Source organism: Manihot esculenta, chromosome 4 (genome assembly GCF_001659605.2).
Source record: "Manihot esculenta cultivar AM560-2 chromosome 4, M.esculenta_v8, whole genome shotgun sequence".
NCBI classification, from domain to species: domain Eukaryota; kingdom Viridiplantae; phylum Streptophyta; class Magnoliopsida; order Malpighiales; family Euphorbiaceae; genus Manihot; species Manihot esculenta.
Genome location: NC_035164.2, coordinates 9,882,236 through 9,900,850, shown reverse-complemented (window position 1 = coordinate 9,900,850; position 18,615 = coordinate 9,882,236). Strand labels below are relative to the sequence as shown.

Here is an 18,615-nt window from a genome sequence, read left to right as displayed (position 1 = left end):
AGCAGTTGAAGGTAGAAACCAAAAGGAAGCTCCGCATGCGGTCCCATATTTCACTCTCATATTCCCGAAGCCGATCCTCCTCCTCCAGATTCTCGTTGACTCTCTCTCTCTCTCTCTCTCTCTCTCTCTCTATCTTTGTGTGAAACCTAAACTCTGTGCTTCACGGTAATACCAGCCCAGCCCTAGAGGCACCGCGCTGAAGCTGCCCACTGACCACCTCAATTCAGGCGTCAACCATGGCGGCACCAACGTGGTCGTGGACTCTCTCCGCTTCTCTAATTGTAACACTAACTTTAACCCTAGTTTCCGTAGCCTATGGTAACTCCGAAGGAGACGCTCTTTACACCCTCAGGAAGAGCTTGTCGGATCCGGATAATGTTCTCCAGAGCTGGGATCCGAACCTTGTCAACCCCTGTACTTGGTTTCACATCACCTGCAACCAAGATAATCGCGTTACTCGAGTGTATTTCAACTCCTCCCTCCCCTTTCCTCTATATGCACCCTTTTTCTAGCTTTGATTTATATCTATTGTGCTCTTGGTAGATGCTTAAGTTCTTAGGTTTGAGCCTGATTACTTCATGAATTTGATTGCTTCCCCCACCCCACTCCTTTCCCTTCTCTTATGTTCTTTTCTTTTTTTCCCAACTAATTAGTCTTTTGCACCTGTTTTAAGTGTTTGTTCAATTCTGGTACTGTAGAACTTAACACTGAAATTGTTTCTTCTTTCCCATTTCATATAGGACTGTGTTTGAGATCAAAATAACTTAGTTCGTTCAGAATTAATGTAGCGCGAGTCCAACCATTTTGTGCTTATTGTTTCCTTTGCTGCCATTGGGGGAATTGGGCTATCCGTATATGTTCTTGAATTTTGGACTTGCAATCATAATCATATTATCCTACTTGACAATTTATATTTACTATTATAATTTTTCCATTTATTGGTCTCACCGACTTCTATAGATAAAATTATGGAACTTTGTGTTAAGAAATTGCAGAAATGTGTTGGTTTTGCTTGATGGTAGGGCTGCGATATGGATTTTTGTATTGCATCCGTCATATGGATGCTGGAAAATGGTCTTATTCATTCTTACGCATTGGCTGAAACTGGGAACTGTATTCTTCCTTGCTTCCCACCTCTCAAAATTTCCTCTACCGACTTTCTCTTTTGTGCTCCCTCCGTCCCATAAATATAGGCTTGTTTTCCATTTCTTTATCGGTCTCGAATTATATTTATTGATTTTAACTGTATTAATTATATTGTCATAATCCATATGAAAAAACAAACAAGCCTATCCTTTTGAACGGAGGGAGTACTTTATTTATGCAGATGGTCTAGGAGATGGGGAAATTATCATTTCTTGTATGATGGATCTTCTTCATTTTCTCCTTTTAATACATGGTCATTTGCTTTCTCTTCCATATAAACTAAAACAAGCACTTTAGTGCATTGGTACTAAGATGTAGGTAGCATGGTGCATCATCCTGTTTTAATGGATAAAGTTGCAAATGAAGATAAACAAAATCTTCATCACAAAATAGTTGTTTCACAACATATTGCTTTATCTCACCGTAGCTCATGGTTCATTGAATTTAGGTTGTCATTCAACTATATGGTAGTCTAATACAGTATTTGCACTCTTGTCCTATTATGGCATTTAACCTTCTTTGTTTGAAAAGGTCATTTGTGGTATGTGGTCACATCTCATATTTTTGCAGGGACTTGGGGAATTCAAACTTATCTGGACATCTAGTACATGACCTTGGGAAGCTTGAACACCTGCAATATCTGTATGTTTCTTCTTTTGTCTTCTCCATATAGTTTCTTCAATTGATTGGTATAATTTCTTTTTTGATTTGTATATTTTCAGATATCATGTGGGATATGCGGTCATATTCAAGCTACTATAGTAGATTCACTTTATTTTGAAATTCAATTTTGGTTGTTAACTTTACTACCTCTTTGATCCTTCATGATGCAGGGAACTCTATAAAAACAATATTCAAGGAAGCATCCCTAATGAGCTTGGTAACTTGAGGAGCCTTGTCAGCTTGGATTTGTACAACAACAATATCTCAGGGACCATTCCTCCTTCTCTGGGGAAATTGAAGTCCCTTGTCTTTTTGTGAGTTCATGCAACTCAACATTAATTTGTTTTTGGCTTCTTGGGGTGGAAAATTTGGTGCATCTGCTTCCCAAATTTACTAGCTAATTTGGAGAATTAAAAATGGTGCCAGTAACATACTCATCCAGGTCCTCAATATAGGGTGCCAAGTATATCATTTCTGCTCGGAATGTTTGATGAGCTACTTATCTTTTCATTTTGGTTGGCTGTCACCGAGATTGGACCTTGATTAAAAGTTGCTACAGTGATAATCTCTGCCTTGCATAGAAAACATTTTGTAACTAGCTCCTGTCATAGTAATATCTGGGATCTAGCCCCCTCATTATCTTTCTGTTGACAGACGTCTTAATAACAACCGGCTAACTGGACCAATCCCAAGGGAACTTGTAGGTATTTTGAGCCTCAAAGTTCTGTAAGTGTTTACTTTCTCCCCTCCCCCTCCTTTTTTTCTTTTAAAAAAAAAAAAAGAAAAAAAAAAGACCAAATGAATTTACATTCACCTTTTATTTTGTTGAATTTTCTTAATTCTAAGTTCATTCTCTTTTATCAGGGATGTCTCAAACAATGATCTTTGTGGAACAATTCCCACCAGTGGGCCATTTGAGCATATACCTTTGAACAGGTAGGTTTGAATTTTTTTTTCTCCGTTTATTTATTCATCTAAGATGTGGATGTTTTTCTTACTGTGGTTCTTACTTTGTTTATATGTTCACTATAGATGCTTACTAGGCTAAGACAGTTTCCGCTGGTGATTCTTCTTAAGTAGGTGGTAAATTGTTAGGCTAACCTTGGGCTTTGACAGTTGGCCTTGATTTAACTCCTGAGTGGTCAATCTATTCTTGCCAATTCTAAAGATTCTGACTGAATTACCAATAGAGAAGAATAAAAACTAAAGATAAATTGAAGGGGTCCTGAGATTTTATCATATTATTTGTTTCGTAAGCAGGTTGGTTGGTTTGTCTTTTTGTAAAATTGAATTAATAATGCACAATGCTAAGGGCCTTAACACCAGTACTTCAAACAAGTCAAATGTTAGTAAATCATAATGTTTTGGATAACGAATGTGCAAGCAGCTGTCTTTTGGCTTTTAGGGCATTAATCAGCCATTTTGGTCTTTAATCTTTAGCTCCCGCAGCTAGTTATTTAGGCTTGTTAACGACTTTAGTTAAATTGGATGTGGGATAGTTCAAATTTGTTGTCTAGTATAAAAGCAAAAGCAACTATTCTGCGTGTTTTCTTGGCCCCAAGTTTGGAAGGTACTGAGCTCAGGCAATATGATGACACATCTTGAGAGGAAGGGAAGAATGACCAAAACATTGTTACTTCTTGCCCCATATGATTCTCTGATCTCTTATATGTGATGCTTAAGAGTCCAGAGGCCTAAAGTGATGGAAAATCAACAATCATGCATTACAATTTATTTGCTTTTCTAAAATCATATCTGGATTTGAATTGTTATATTTGTTTTACAGTGGCCAACTTCATCTGTAATCCAAACACCTTATCTATGAAATTACATGGGTTTAGGGATGAAGAATTAACTATTATCATTAAGTTGCTTTTACTCTGAGAATGTGGAATAAATGCATGTGTCTGCTTTAAGGATTTATCAACTGGTATGGGAAGTGGGATAAGATTTTTAAAAACCTAGTGAGATGCTCACGGACCCCAGTGAGGCTATGCTTACATTTTATTATTCTAATTTTTATATTCAGATGCATAAAGACCAGCACTGGTAATCCTAGCTTAAATGAAAAAGCCCCAATATATACAATGTAGCTCCTCAATCTCTAATCTATACATTCAGGCCTTTGGATAATATTCCAAGTTTGAAGTGTTAAGTTGCTGAGAAAGTAAAGCTCTTTCCCGGTGATAGGTCAAGTTTTGTGTTTATGCATCAATTAATTTACGTATATATTTTTATGAAATTTGCTAGACTAAAAAAGATTTCTGTTAATGCTGGCTGTAATATTCAGAAGTTGGGATTTTGGGGAGGAGGATTTGCAAATTAAACATATCAAAATCTATTTCAGAACTTGGTCTTTGCAGTTCTCCAAGTTTTGTCATATCTCTGTCAGTTGTTTTTAAGATCTTCAATGTTTTGTATTACCTGTGGCAATATAATGGACTTGTTTACGTCAAATGGTCATTAGCAATGTGACTTTGCTTTATTCTTCTCCTAGTATATTTTTTTTCCCTGATCATCTCTCTCTTTCTCTCTCTCTCTCTCTCTCTCTCTTTTCTTTTCTTTTTTCTTTTTTGGATTCCCTTGAAAGTCTTCTATTATTATGTTTTTGTTTTCCCCGGGTGTAAAAACTTTGTTCTGCTTGGTTTTCATGCATGCATGTGAACTATGTTGGAACTGTTAGACCTCTCGTATTACTCATGCAAATTGTCAGCTCTGAGGGAGATCGGTAAATTTAAGATCTGATGAACTGCTGTACTTTTCTTTGTTTAGGTTTATTCGGGTCTTCTGACGTGATTTGGTTTCATGAATATTTTGTGATGGTGAAAGGAAATAACCTTCTAATTTTATTCTTCTTGTAGCTTTGAGAATAATCCTCGACTAGAAGGTCCAGAGTTGCTAGGACTTGCGAGTTATGATACCAATTGCTCATGAAAAGATCAAGAGAATTGCTATGAACAGATCATGAAGCTGAAAACTGCTCAATTGACTTCAATCAATTGAAAGCGAATTACCTGACCATAATGGAATGGGCTGAATGTAATCACTGATACAAGTGTTTTGTAAATTGTTTTGACGAAAAGGCTTTAGGATTTGTTGTGCTTTAAGATGAAGACACGAATTTGTATTCATATAATGTTAAAGAAGGGCTTACATCCCGTGGGTATACTTGCTTGGGTTAGATATGTTCAATACAAGTCATTCTTAATTGATTTTTAGATTTTTTTTTTCCATTTTAAGTTACTCTGTTGCTACTGGAAGTAAGATGTCTTGGTTGACAATAATATATCGTTGTTTGGTGGTTCTCAGTGACACTTGTTCGTTCATGCTATGTGCCCATTTTGTTTATTTGTTTTTGGAATATCGGAAGTCTTTGAAGAGCATTTTATTAACTAGATTTTGACCAATCAGTATTTGACCGCTGTGGTATCGGTTCCGACCTGGGGCTTTATAGAAATGAAACTAATATAAAATCAGTGCAGCAAAATACGCGTTAAATTCAGTGAGTTTCAGTTCCTTGATTTAGAACAAAGGTAGCCATTTCACTTGGACCAACAAGCAAGCTGGTCAATCAGCTAAAGCAGAGAAGCTTGATTGAGCCATGGATCCTCCTACTCCTCCCCCTTCTGGCAGAGTGAAAGCTTCCCAGTTAATTGAGCAACCCAATTAGAGAGATGGAAGATAGATGAGGTTCACCGGAGATGGCGCCCTCGTATATGCTGGTCATTGAAGATGAAAATGGAATTTGGATGAAGAAAGCCTTCGAGTCATCCATCTTCAGGTACTTTAAGCTAGTTTACTTAGCAGGCATGATTCCTTAGATATTAACGCCATATATTATTTTAAGCTTATAAGTTTTTTATCCATTGTTACCTGCTAAAGTAAATGAACAGAAACTAATATTGTTCTAATTTCCCATCAGGAAGCAATTGGACAGTTCTTTCGAATTAGCTCATGCTACTTCCTTCACAAAATTATCTTAGGATCAGGGTTAATAGGTTCAAACCCTTTGTGAACTTACCCATATCAGATGATCCAGCAGCATCCATCCCAACACATGATGATAATATCATAATGGCGCATGACGCTTTGCATAGTATGAGATATTCTAAATCTAGGGGAAAAATATGAAAAATAAATTGAATATTTACAAGGCTTTGTAATTAATGGGCATTTCAACTTTGGTTACAATGGATTCCTATAGTAGCTAGATTATGGTGGGTGGTGTATTCTCTTATTTAAAGAGAAATTTTCTATCATTTAGGTCTTTTTTTCTAGGCCTCTAGAGCCCTTTTTAGTATTTTATCCTTTGACTCTCCCTTTCCCCTTCGATAGAGATGGCCTCTCCTCAATCTTAGTGCGTGCTTTTCCCCTTTCATGCCTTTGGATTAGTCATTAATAGATTTTTGGATTTTGTAGCAAGTGGTGCTCCAAAAAGAAGGGACTATTTTCAACTTGCTTGTATCAACATAGATGCCTCATTTGCTTTGATTATGAGTAGTTTATATGGTGTTGATTAGTTGTTTTGGGTTGTTTGCATAGGCATCTTTAGATTCACTACGGGTTTGGTGTCTTCCAAGATGTCCACGATGGTAATGGTGAAGCACCTAGTACATTAAACGACTTGAGAGTACCAAAAAAGCTGTGCCTTTCCATCCGCTAATCCGCAACCCTAGTTCTATTCTTGGTTTGTAGATGGCATATGGACGACGTGGTTTTGTGGAGTTAGCTAGTCCTGTTCTTTTTTTTTTTTTTCTCTTTGATTGGTGTTGCAGCTTTCCTTGTTCTTGGATGCTACTACCTTTCATGGCCACCGGATTATAGACAACGATGTGGTTCTTGCACGATATTTTCGCTTGGGGATTGCGAATGGTGCTCTAGCTTTAGGGTTTCTAGAGTTTTTTTTGCCAGACTTGGCCTATTTTTTGAGACGATTAATTTTAAATTGTTTTTCATGGAAAAATTTTTTTTTGGTGGCTGAGAAAACTATATAGAATAAAACCTTTTATTAAGCCTTGAGTCCTATATTATTATGATATCTAGCTCATAAATATTAGATTTATCTTTGACAAAAAAAGTAGCAAGATTCATAGGTGATGCTATTAAGGGTTTGTGGTTGTAGTTTCAGCTAGAAACTAAAATCGAATCAAATTTCAAGATAATTTCGGTTCTAATTAAATATAATTTTCAGTTTTTAAAACAAATTTATATAATTGTTGTTATTCTCAAATTATCATTTAAATTTTAAAATTAGTTACTAATATAAATTATGTAATCCTACAATATACATTTAAATTTGATGCGAAATTCTAAATTAATAATATAATTTAAAATTTCAATGCATAATAATAGTGAAATACACTCTAATATTACTTATTAAGTTCTTTACTAAACTCTTGAATAATGAAATAAATAAGAACATAGAAAATTAAATAAAAAAATAAAATTGAAATCACTACAAAAGTCATTATCGTTGATAAGATGCTAATTCTTGATGCAACATATAAGAAAAACAAAATCCTTTTTTATATTTTATTAAATATCAAAAATAAAATGTTAATAAAAATATAAAGGGGTGACCGATTATGTTAGAGAGGCTTTTATAGCCTCATAGCCTTAATTCCTAACGTAAGAAGTTTTTTAAGGTCAAGCAACCAAACCTTCTTAATCTAGGATTACAAAGATTTAATTCCTAATTAGGATAGAAAAACTTCTTTTCAAGTAATGGCTTACCAAAAACTACTAGTATTGGGCCTAAATAAATTTTAAACAAGCCTTAATTAAAAGTTCAATAAACATAGAAACATAATAACATAAAATTGAGCCATTAGAAATTTGACCAATATGAAAAACACTGAAGCCAAACATAATATTGGATAAGAGATAAAATAAAAAACTCATTATGTATGTTGCCTCATGTTTTCTTTTGTTTGCCTCATTGTGCTTTGCAAACTTGGAATAGCATCAAAATAGCCTTCCATGCGACTCCATATAGTTTCCCAACTTAGTTTCTTCATTATAAGTGTCAATTCCTTCTTTGATGCATTTTCGCCAAGTTTTAGAATGTGATTTTAAAGCGCTTAGCACAGACCCTTGTGTTAGGTCCTTACGGCAATGAGACATCTTTGTCTATTCTATCTCCACAGCTTATAAAGTAGCCTATATCTTCATCATCTCTTCCCTCCTTAAAAAGGTTTTAACCTCACATTTTGCATTGAGAGGAGATAAATAAAAAATGTTAAAGGTGGCAAAAACTAAAAACTCACCTGGAAGATCAATGCAATAAGCATTATCGTCGATTGGCACTAAAGTTTGGAATGGACTATCTTCTTGTGGGTTTAGTTTAGATTTTTACTGTTTCGGAAACCTTCCCTTTCTAAGGTGTACCTAAACCCAATTGCCAGGTTTGAAAATGACTTGGTGTCTTCCGCAGTTAGCTTTCTCTCCATATACACCTTGTTCCTCACTTCAATGTGTTATTTCACTTTCTCATGTATAGATCGTACCATTTTTGCTTTTGGCTTCCTATATAAACTAGTAATCTCGATCAAAGAAAGAGGTGATAAATCTAATACAATCAGTGGGTTAAAACCATAAATAATTTCAAATGATGAGTATCCTGTGGAAGAATGAATGGATCTATTATATGAAAATTCAACGAATAGCAAATAATCTTCCCATGTTTTCAAGTCCTTACCCATAACAACACGCAACTAAAGTTTCTACAGTCCTATTAACAAATTCAATTTGTCTATCAGTTTGTGGGTATATAATAGGATATAAAAGCTTAACATCTCATATAGAATCAATGGTCCTCGAGACTCTATGCAATCTACCAACCTTATGAGTGTGGCATCATCAGTTTTATGACATATAATAAAGTGCCCCATTTTGCTTAATCTATTGATAATAATAAAAAATACCTTATTTCTTCCCTTCTTAGATCTAGGTAAACCCAACAAAATGTACATTGAAATATCAGTCCAAGATTCAAAAGGTATAGGTAAAGGTGTATATAAACTAGGTGATACAGGCTTAGATTTCGCTTGCATGCAATGCGTTGCGCACAAAATTTTTTATTATCTTTTTACATATATAGCCAATAAAAGTATTCAAAAAGCATATCTAAAGTCTTATACACCCAAAATATCCTATTAGATCCCACTCTGAGCCTCATATACTAGCAATTCATACATGCATAACAAGCAGTAATACACAATTGATTTCCATAGAAAAGAAAACCATTATGCCTATAAAATTTTGAAAATGAAATGTGTTCACATGCATCATAAACAACATTAAAATCAATATCAATAGCATACAATTGTTTTAATTGCTCAAATCCTAACAAGTGAGAGCCAAAGTAGTAATAAGAGCATACCGATAAGATAATGCATTAACCGTCATATTATCTTTAGCATGCATGTACTGAATCACATATGTAAAAGATTCTGTGCACTCCATCTACTTCATATGGTGCTTGTTAGCTTTTTTTACCCTTTCAAGTGTCTTAGTGAGTCATGGTCGATATGAATTATGAACTCTTTTAAAAGCAGGCAATGTTGACATACATCCAAATCCTTAGTTGCACGTACAAACTCCTCGTCATAAGTGAAGTAGTTCAATTACACTTCATGCAAATTTTCACTGAAATATGTTTTTATGGGAGATTTTTCGTACATTAAAATTTTGCCTATGCTAATACCTGAAGCATCACTTTCAACCTAAAAAGCTTTGGAAAAGTTAGGTAAGCATAATGTGGGAGCAGTATCGAGCTTTTGTTTCAGAATTTAAAATTCTTTCTCTTGTTCCTCTCGCCACTTAAACCCTATATCCTTCTTGATGATTCCTATTAGAGGTATTGCAATGGAAGAAAAATTTATAAAAGCTTGCGAGACCTTGAAATCTCTTACCTCGAAAACACTTTAGGCATCGACCGTTCCTGTATAACCTTTACCTTTTCTTGATCAACTTCCATATCTTTCACACTAAATAAAAACCATAGAAATAACACTTATAAAGCAAAAGGTACACTTGTTCATATTGCCAAATAATTATTCTTTGTGAAGCAAACTAAAACTGACTTAATATGCATGATATGTTTATTGAGATATGTAGTAAATCAAGATGTCATCAAAATAAACCATAAATTCTTTTTCCTATGAATTCTTACAAAATATGATTTATCAAATTCATAAAGGTGCTAGGTGCATTAGTTAAGCTAAAAGACATTACCAACCATTTATACAAACCATGCTTTGTCTTAAATGCCATTTTCCATTCATCATCTGATTTCATCCTTTTTTAGTGATATCCACTCTTTAAGTTAATTTTAGTAAATAGACATGCATCATGCAACTCATCCAAAATGTTATCTAATCTAGGAATAGGATGATGATAGTGATTTTATTAACCATGTGACAATTAACACACATCTACCAAGATCTGTCTTCCTTTGGCACAAGTAGCACAAATATATCATATAGGCTTATGCTTTTACAAACATGTGCCTTTGCTAGTATATTCTTTGACCTGCCTTTATAGTTTCTTTATTTGCTTGCGATTGCTCTTATAGGTTGGCTAGTTTAAAATTGAAGCTCCTGGTATGAAATCTATTTAGTGCTCAATGCCTTGCAATGGTGGTAAACTCATGAGCATCTCCTCGAGGAACATATCTTTGAATTCCTGCAAAGTAAGACAAATACACTAGGGAAATTTGAATAATGGTCAGCAAAAATAAACTTTCTTTGGCCCTAATTAATACTAGTGCTTTTCAGCCTATATAGGCTCTTTTCAACTCTCTCACTTTTAAGAAACTCACTTTCTTCTCACTTTCCATAGCATTCTCTTTTGCACATAGCTCTTTCTTTTTTGCATAATTACTCACTTTTGGATAAGCATGCTTTGGGCCTTTTCTTTTAATCTCACTCCTTGAAACTCTAGGCTGATATTTTATTATCTTGAGTTTATCTTCATAGATTTCGTTAGGAGATAATAATGCAAGAATATTGTAACGACCCGGAAACCGGACCGCTACCGGCGCTAGGATCCAGGTCGGCTTAAGGCCGCCGGAACCCGTAGCAAGCCAAACATTCATCCTGTGAACCTGTTTAATCCCATACATGAACCAAAACATACATAAAAATTTAAACTTTTCTTTCATTACACATTTCTTTACCCAGCCTAGCCTGTGCATGCATAAACATAACATAAACCCCTCATTGGAGTCCTCAACAAATACTCCAATGGGGTACATAACATATAGCAGGCTTGGGTTACATAAACATCATAAAACATTTATCTCATGTATTTAAGGGATTACAACAGACTCTAGTCAAGCACACTATAAAACTTACATTATATTACATAACATACTTTTACATTACAACTAATCCATGTCCACTTCTATGCTATTACAGAGACTTCTCTTACTCTTGCTGACTCCTCTATCTACTCTGCACCTGCAAGACTGGGGTTAGGGGAGAGGGGTGAGCTAAAAAGCCCAGTGAGCAAAAAGTAAAAACATGATATTAATTCCTCCATTTTTAAGTATTTTATTCTCCATTTTATTATTAACATTTGCTTCAATTCCACACTTTTTAGGTATATTATTATTCATTTTATTAATATCATTAAATAACAAAACTTTTACTTTACATGCTTTCATGAAATGCAACACATCACATTTAATCACATAAAGGATGGTATTGTCACCATTAGTCCTCAACATCTCCAAATTCCAGGGGCGTAGAATGGGCCTCACTGGACTTTCTCTTACATAGTACCAGGGGCGTAGAATGGGCCTCGCTGGTCGTCCATAACATATCATCATAACATAACATCAGAGGACTATGGGTCATCCAACAACCATCCACATCAACATCAAATTATGCAATGCAACATATTCGTGAATTTCTAATGCAAACATCCTGAAACATCGCATGGCATTTATGATGCATGAGTATGCTATCAGATTCATTCATTTGTTCATTTATTCATTACTTAAAAACTTAGGGAATGATCCCACTCACCTGGTGACCGAAGCTTTAACGACGGACTCTGAAAGACTATCTCACAACCGGGGGTCTCGGGTCCTCGGGTCCGAACCTACACAGGTGGACTCAAATGAGGCACCAAACAACAAGAACATAACTCTAAACATACCCCCAAAAACCTCCTAAAAACACCTCAAAACATCCCTAGAAAACATGCAAGAAAAGGCTGGGAAGGGCACTTTCGGCGGCACCTTCGGCGGCCGAAAGTCCCTCCAGAGCCGAAAGTCAGGCAGGTTCGGCGGCACCTTCGGCGGTCGAAAGTCTCGGACAGAGCCGAAACTCCAACTTTCGGGGGCAAGCTTCGGCAGCCTAAAGCTGCCTCCCAAGCTGGTTCGGCGGCCGAAAGTACCTTCGGCTGCCGAACCTGGTTTCTGCCAAAGGGCAGAAACTTGGTTCTTCATGCCCAAAACAACCCCCTACACAACCAATCATGCATAAACCTATTCTACAACAAGCATACTCAAGCATACAAGCTCCTAGGGGTCTCCAACAAGCTTAAACCCCAACTACAACACACAAGCAAGCCACATTGCACATAAACACATTAAAACCATGGATTTTTCATAAAAACCCATCAAGCCTACTCATGCATTTCTACCCCAAAAACTTGCATAAAACTTACTTAAAACACATATAGAACTAGAGATCGGCTCTTACCTCTTGAAGATCGAGAGAGAAACGATCCTAGCTCGAAGATGGGGAGATTCGAGTTCTTGAACCTCAAAGCTCCAAAACTTGCTTAAACTTTAAAACTCTTCAAAAACAAGATATAACTTGTTAAGATCTAAAGGATTTGAGGGAAAACACTTAAAATGACCATAGGAGGGCTAAAGCTTACCGTCGGCCGAAATGGGAGAGAAAACCTCGCCTGTTTCGGTCACGGGGTCTCTTATAGGGCTGGTTCTGCCACCTTTCGGCGGCCTAACGTGCCCCCACACCTCATGCATGTTCGGCGGCCGAACATGAGGTTCGGCGGCCGAACCTTGAGTCTTTCAAACAAGGCTTTCGGAGGCCTAAAGCGCTCCCAAAACCCCACCATGTTCGGCGGCCGAACCTCACTTTCGGCGGCCGAACCTGGCAAAGCCTCCTTTGGTCTATTTCATTCAAAACTCAATTTCCTTTTTGCTTAAAAACATAAAATACATTAAAAACATTTTATAAAACATGGTTTTACCCTTCTAGAGGTTTCCGACATCCGAGATTCCACCGGACGGTAGGAATTCCGATACCGGAGTCTAGCCGGGTATTACATTCTTCCCCCCTTAAGAACATTCGTCCCCGAATGTTCACCAAACAACACATAACATGGCAAACATATAACATACATACTAAGCACATCAACACAGGGATCTAACCTTAAAAGAGCTGAGGGTACTGCTGGAGCATAGACTCCCGTGTCTCCCAAGTGCATTCTTCCAAGTTGTGGTGGTTCCACAGGACTTTCACCATCGGGATTTCCTTGTTTCTTAACTTTCTGATCTGCGTGTCTATGATCCGTACTGGCTGTTCAACATAGGTGAGATCCTCTTGGACCTCCACATCAGGCTCACTAAGAACCTTGCTCGGATCTGACACAAACTTCCTCAACATCGAAATATGGAAAACCGGATGGATTCTTGCCATTGAAGCAGGTAAATCTAGCTTGTACGACACATTCCCAATCTTTTGCAAGATTTCAAAGGGTCCGATGTATCGTGGGGCTAGTTTACCTTTCTTCCCGAAGCGAACCACTCCCTTCATTGGAGACACCTTAAGCAATACCAGATCCCCCTCCTGAAACTCTAACTGCCTTCTGCGGATGTCTGCATAACTCCTCTGTCTGCTTGCAGCAGTCTTGATTCTTTCTCTGATTATGGGTACCACCCTGCTGGTAATCTCTACTAGCTCAGGCCCTGCCAAGGCCTTCTCACCAACTTCCTCCCAGCAAACAGGTGATCTGCACTTCCTTCCGTACAAAGCTTCATATGGAGCCATCCCGATGCTAGCATGATGGCTGTTATTGTAGGCAAACTCCACCAAAGGTAGATGCTGCCTCCAAGAACCGCCAAAGTCCAGCACACACATTCTGAGCATATCCTCGATAGTCTGGATGGTTCTTTCTGACTGTCCATCAGTCTGGGGGTGGAAGGCAGTACTGAAATCCAACCTAGTACCCATGGCATTCTGCAGACTCCGCCAAAACCTGGAGGTGAACTGGGGCCCTCTATCTGACACTATCGAAACGGGAACCCCATGCAGCCTGACGATCTCGTCCACATACACCTGCGCCAACTTGTCCACAGAATAGCCACTCCTGACAGGAATGAAGTGAGCAGATTTGGTGAGTCTGTCCACAATCACCCATATGGAGTCCACTCTGTTGGACGCCGCCGGTAACCCTACTACGAAGTCCATAGCTATATTTTCCCATTTCCATTCTGGAATAGGTAGCGGGTTAAGCATTCCAGCTGGCTTCTGATGTTCTAGCTTCACCCTCTGACACACTTCGCAGGCTGACACGAACTGTGCCACTTCTTTCTTCATTGCTGGCCACCAATAAACTTTCTTCAAATCTTGATACATCTTGGTGGCTCCGGGGTGAATGCTGTATCTTGCACTATGAGCCTCTCTCATAATGTCTCCTTTTAGCCCTATGTCGTCTGGTACACATAATCGACTCCCATAGCGGAGAATCCCCTTACTGTCGAATCTGAACTCATTATCATTGCCCGACTGAACAGTCCTGGCAATCTTCACTAACTCGGGGTCCTCATGCTGTTTCTGAGCAACTTGCTCAAGGAACACGGGTGTCACTTTCATCTGAGCCAACAAGGCACCTGTACCCGACAACTCTAACTGCAGCCCTTCTTCGATGAGCTTGTAGAACTCCTTTACTACTGGTCTTCGTTCTGCCGTGATGTGGGATAGACTGCCGAGTGATTTCCGGCTTAAGGCATCAGCTACTACATTAGCCTTACCCGGATGATACTGGATTTTGCAATCGTAGTCACTGAGCAGTTCTACCCATCTTCTCTGTCTCAAATTCAAATCTCTTTGACTCAGGATGTGCTGCAGGCTCTTATGATCTGTAAAGATCTCACATTTTACCCCATAGAGGTAGTGCCTCCACATCTTGAGTGCAAAGATTACTGCTGCCATCTCAAGGTCATGTGTGGGGTAATTCAACTCATGCTTCTTCAGCTGCCTAGAAGCATAAGCAATCACCCTCTCATTCTGCATCAGTACACAACCCAGTCCCACACGGGATGCATCACAAAAGACTGTAAAGTCCTCATCACTAGATGGCAGAGCTAAAACTGGTGCTGAAGTCAACCTCTTCTTAAGCTCTTCAAAACTCTCTTCGCACTGGTCGGTCCACAGAAATTTCTGATTCTTCCTGGTTAACCTGGTCAGAGGAGCTGCTATCTTTGAGAAGTCCTGAACGAACCTCCTGTAGTAACCAGCCAAACCCAAGAAACTTCTAATCTCTGTCACTGAAGTGGGTCTAGGCCAGTTAGCCACAGTTTCTGTCTTCTTGGGGTCCACCTCAATACCATTCTCTGACACTACATGCCCCAAGAACGAAATGCTCCTCAGCCAGAACTCACATTTAGAGAACTTGGCATACAAGCCATGTTCCCTCAAAGTCTGCAAGACCAACCGCAGATGATGGGCATGCTCTTCTGCATTCCTGGAATACACTAAGATATCATCTATGAAGATAATAACGAAGTGATCCAGGTATTGGCTAAATACTCTGTTCATGAGATCCATGAATGCTGCAGGGGCGTTTGTTAACCCGAACGGCATCACTAGGAACTCATAGTGCCCATATCTGGTTCTGAAAGCTGTTTTTGGCACGTCTTCATCTCTGATCCTCAGCTGATGATACCCAGATCTCAGATCTATTTTGGAGAAACAACCTGCTCCTGATAGCTGGTCGAATAGATCATCGATCCTAGGCAACGGGTACTTGTTCTTGGTAGTGACTTTGTTCAACTGTCTGTAGTCGATACAAAGTCTAAGGGATCCATCCTTCTTTTTCACGAACAACACTGGAGCACCCCAAGGTGAGGTACTCGGTCGGATGAAACCCTTGTCTACCAGCTCTTGCAACTGTTCTTTAAGCTCTTTCAGCTCTGCTGGCGCCATCCTGTAGGGAGGGATAGAGATCGGTCTGGTTCCTGGCATCAATTCTATCTCGAACTCTATCTCCCTCGGAGGCGGTAAACCTGGCAGTTCGTCTGGGAAGACATCTAAGAACTCTCTAACCACAGGCACTGAGGCGGGCTCTCTGACATCTCTGTCTAGCTCTCTCACATGAGCTAGATAACCCCGACAACCCCTCCTGAGTAGCCTACGAGCCTGTAGGGCTGATATCAAACCTCTAGGTGTACTCCCCCTGTCTCCTCTAAAGACAACCTCTGACCCATCCTGACATCTGAACTTAACTACCTTGTCTCTGCAATCCAAGGTAGCACCATGGGTAGATAGCCAATCCATCCCTAGAATGACGTCAAAATCTGTCAAGTCTAGAACCACAAGGTCGGCGGATAGGCATCTTCCCTCTATGAAAACTGGACTGTACTGGCAGACTGACTCTGCCACTAACGGGTCACACTTGGGTCCACTGACCCATAGGGGACACTCTAACCCAGAGACCATCAAACCCAACCTCTCGACCGCTCTCGGAGAAACAAAAGAATGGGATGCACCCGGGTCCATTAAGGCATAAGCATCAGAACAACCAATGATGATATTACCTGACACCACGGTGTTGGATGCGTTTGCCTCCTGCTGTGTCATAGTGAAGATCCGTGCTGGAGCTGACGGACCTTCCCCTTTGTAAGCTGATGAAGAAGAGGCTGACCCTCTCCCTCGGCCTCTGCCACTGGCCTGTGTCGCGGCTGAAGCTGCTGGCTGTGCCACACTACCTGAAGTAGTCTGCTGGGGCCGCGCCATAGGAACTGCTCTAGGACACTCCATGGACATGTGTCCCTCCTGCCCACACCTGTAGCAGGCTGTTGTCCCAAAACGGCATACCCCTCTGTGTAGCTTACCACACCTTGCACACACTGCATTATCAGCACCAGAGCTTGAGCCACTTCCTAATCCCAGACCTGATTTGATCTTGCTCCAGAACTTATTCTTCTTTGGTTTCTTAGTGGTACTGCCCCACTTCTTACTAGCTGAACTCAAGGATGAAGGGTCAATCCTTCCCCCACCTGGGGTCTTGGAACCAGACGGCTGTGTCACTGACTGTTTAACTGTCCCCTCGATGATTGCACTAGCCTCCATTCTCCTGGCCATGTCTACAATGGCATGGAAACTTTCTCTATCAGCTGACTGAACCAAGGAGGAATACCTGGAATGGAGCCTCATGATATACCTCCTTGACTTCTTCGGATCTGTGTCCAGATGTTGCCCAGCAAACGGCAACAACTCTAAGAATCTATCGGTGTACTCATCGACACCCATTTCGTCTGTCTGCTTCAGCTGTTCAAACTCAATCATCTTCAGCTCCCTGGAACTGTCAGGGAACGCCCATCCTGCGAACTCATTCGCAAACTCCTCCCATGAAAGATTGTCCACCCTCGGTTTCACATAGCCCTTGAACCACTCACGGGCCTTTTTGCATTTCAGGGTGAAACCAGCCATCTGAATGGCTCTGCTGTCATCAGCACCTATCTCATCTGTAATTGTTTTGACCTTCTCCAGGTACACAAACGGATCATCACCGGTATCAAACTGGGGAGCACCCAACTTCATATAGTCGGTCATCTTGGCCTTGCTCCCTCCAGATGAGGTAGGTTGAGGTCTTTGGGTTTCTGGAACTGTGGGTTCTGCTGGTGGTGGTGGTGGTGCGACATCCCCTGGGATAGGGTTTGCTGTGCCTGGATGGAAGGATGGAGGTGGGTACATAGGGTACTGTGGATACTGTGGGTAGAAAGGTGGATATGGCATGTGAGAAGGGTAAGGATTAAAACTGGGGTAATCCGATGTACTTCCCATCGAATACCCGGGGTATGGTGAAAAAGGTGGGTACTGGGGTGGTGGAACAAACCCCGAGGCCTGAGTGCCTCCCTGTGACTCACCCATGCCCTTTTCTGGCATGTTTACACCAAGGTTACCATCCCTCCTCTGATCCACATCCATCTCTACTTCTTCATCAACTGACATTCTTTCCTGAACTGTACCCCTTACTGATCTGCTTCTACCCAGATCCAAGGACCTTCTAGGGTCCCTCACTGTTCTGTCCCTGTTGGACCTGCTTGACATTGCCCTTGGCAATGCTGGAGGACGGGCGCTCGTGCCCTCATCCTCCGATGGTACTCTAGTCAATCTAGCTGATCGACGAGTTCCTCGCATTCTGTTTACTGAAAAACAGCACAGGTAACAAAACATTAGCATCAAATGGTTCATGTGGAAACACATGAACCCACATCATATACATATCACAGAACAAGGCATATCATACTTTCATGCAAGACAGGACTCTACATCCTATCCTAGTGGACATGATTTCCTATTGTGCTTGACCTTTCTATAACATCTATGAGCCCGACACTCTAGGTCCGACCATATGAACCTAGGGCTCTGATACCATTCTGTAACGACCCGGAAACCGGACCGCTACCGGCGCTAGGATCCAGGTCGGCTTAAGGCCGCCGGAACCCGTAGCAAGCCAAACATTCATCCTGTGAACCTGTTTAATCCCATACATGAACCAAAACATACATAAAAATTTAAACTTTTCTTTCATTACACATTT

The 18,615-nt window shown here is 39.8% G+C and overlaps 1 protein-coding gene across 1 annotated transcript; it reads left to right on the top strand.

Annotated features, from left to right (window-relative positions):
* LOC110613752 (leucine-rich repeat protein 1) lies at positions 1 to 5,117 on the top strand. Its single transcript, XM_021755040.2, has 6 exons — positions 1 to 463; positions 1,717 to 1,788; positions 1,980 to 2,123; positions 2,464 to 2,535; positions 2,674 to 2,745; positions 4,671 to 5,117. The coding sequence occupies exons 1-6, from the start codon at positions 237 to 239 to the stop codon at positions 4,741 to 4,743; spliced, it is 660 nt and encodes a 219-aa protein (XP_021610732.1). The 5' UTR covers positions 1 to 236; the 3' UTR covers positions 4,744 to 5,117.
* The last annotated feature ends 13,498 nt before the right edge of the window (positions 5,118 to 18,615 follow it).

What these genes read in the sequence shown, in the direction of transcription:
- LOC110613752 (XM_021755040.2), top strand. Translation starts at nt 237, where the DNA reads ATGGCGGCACCAACGTGGTCGTGGACTCTCTCCGCTTCTCTAATTGTA. An exon ending in TTGAAGTCCCTTGTCTTTTT is followed by an intron (nt 2,124 to 2,463) that starts GTGAGTTCATGC and finishes TTCTGTTGACAG; the next exon opens with ACGTCTTAATAACAACCGGC. An exon ending in ATTTTGAGCCTCAAAGTTCT is followed by an intron (nt 2,536 to 2,673) that starts GTAAGTGTTTAC and finishes CTCTTTTATCAG; the next exon opens with GGATGTCTCAAACAATGATC.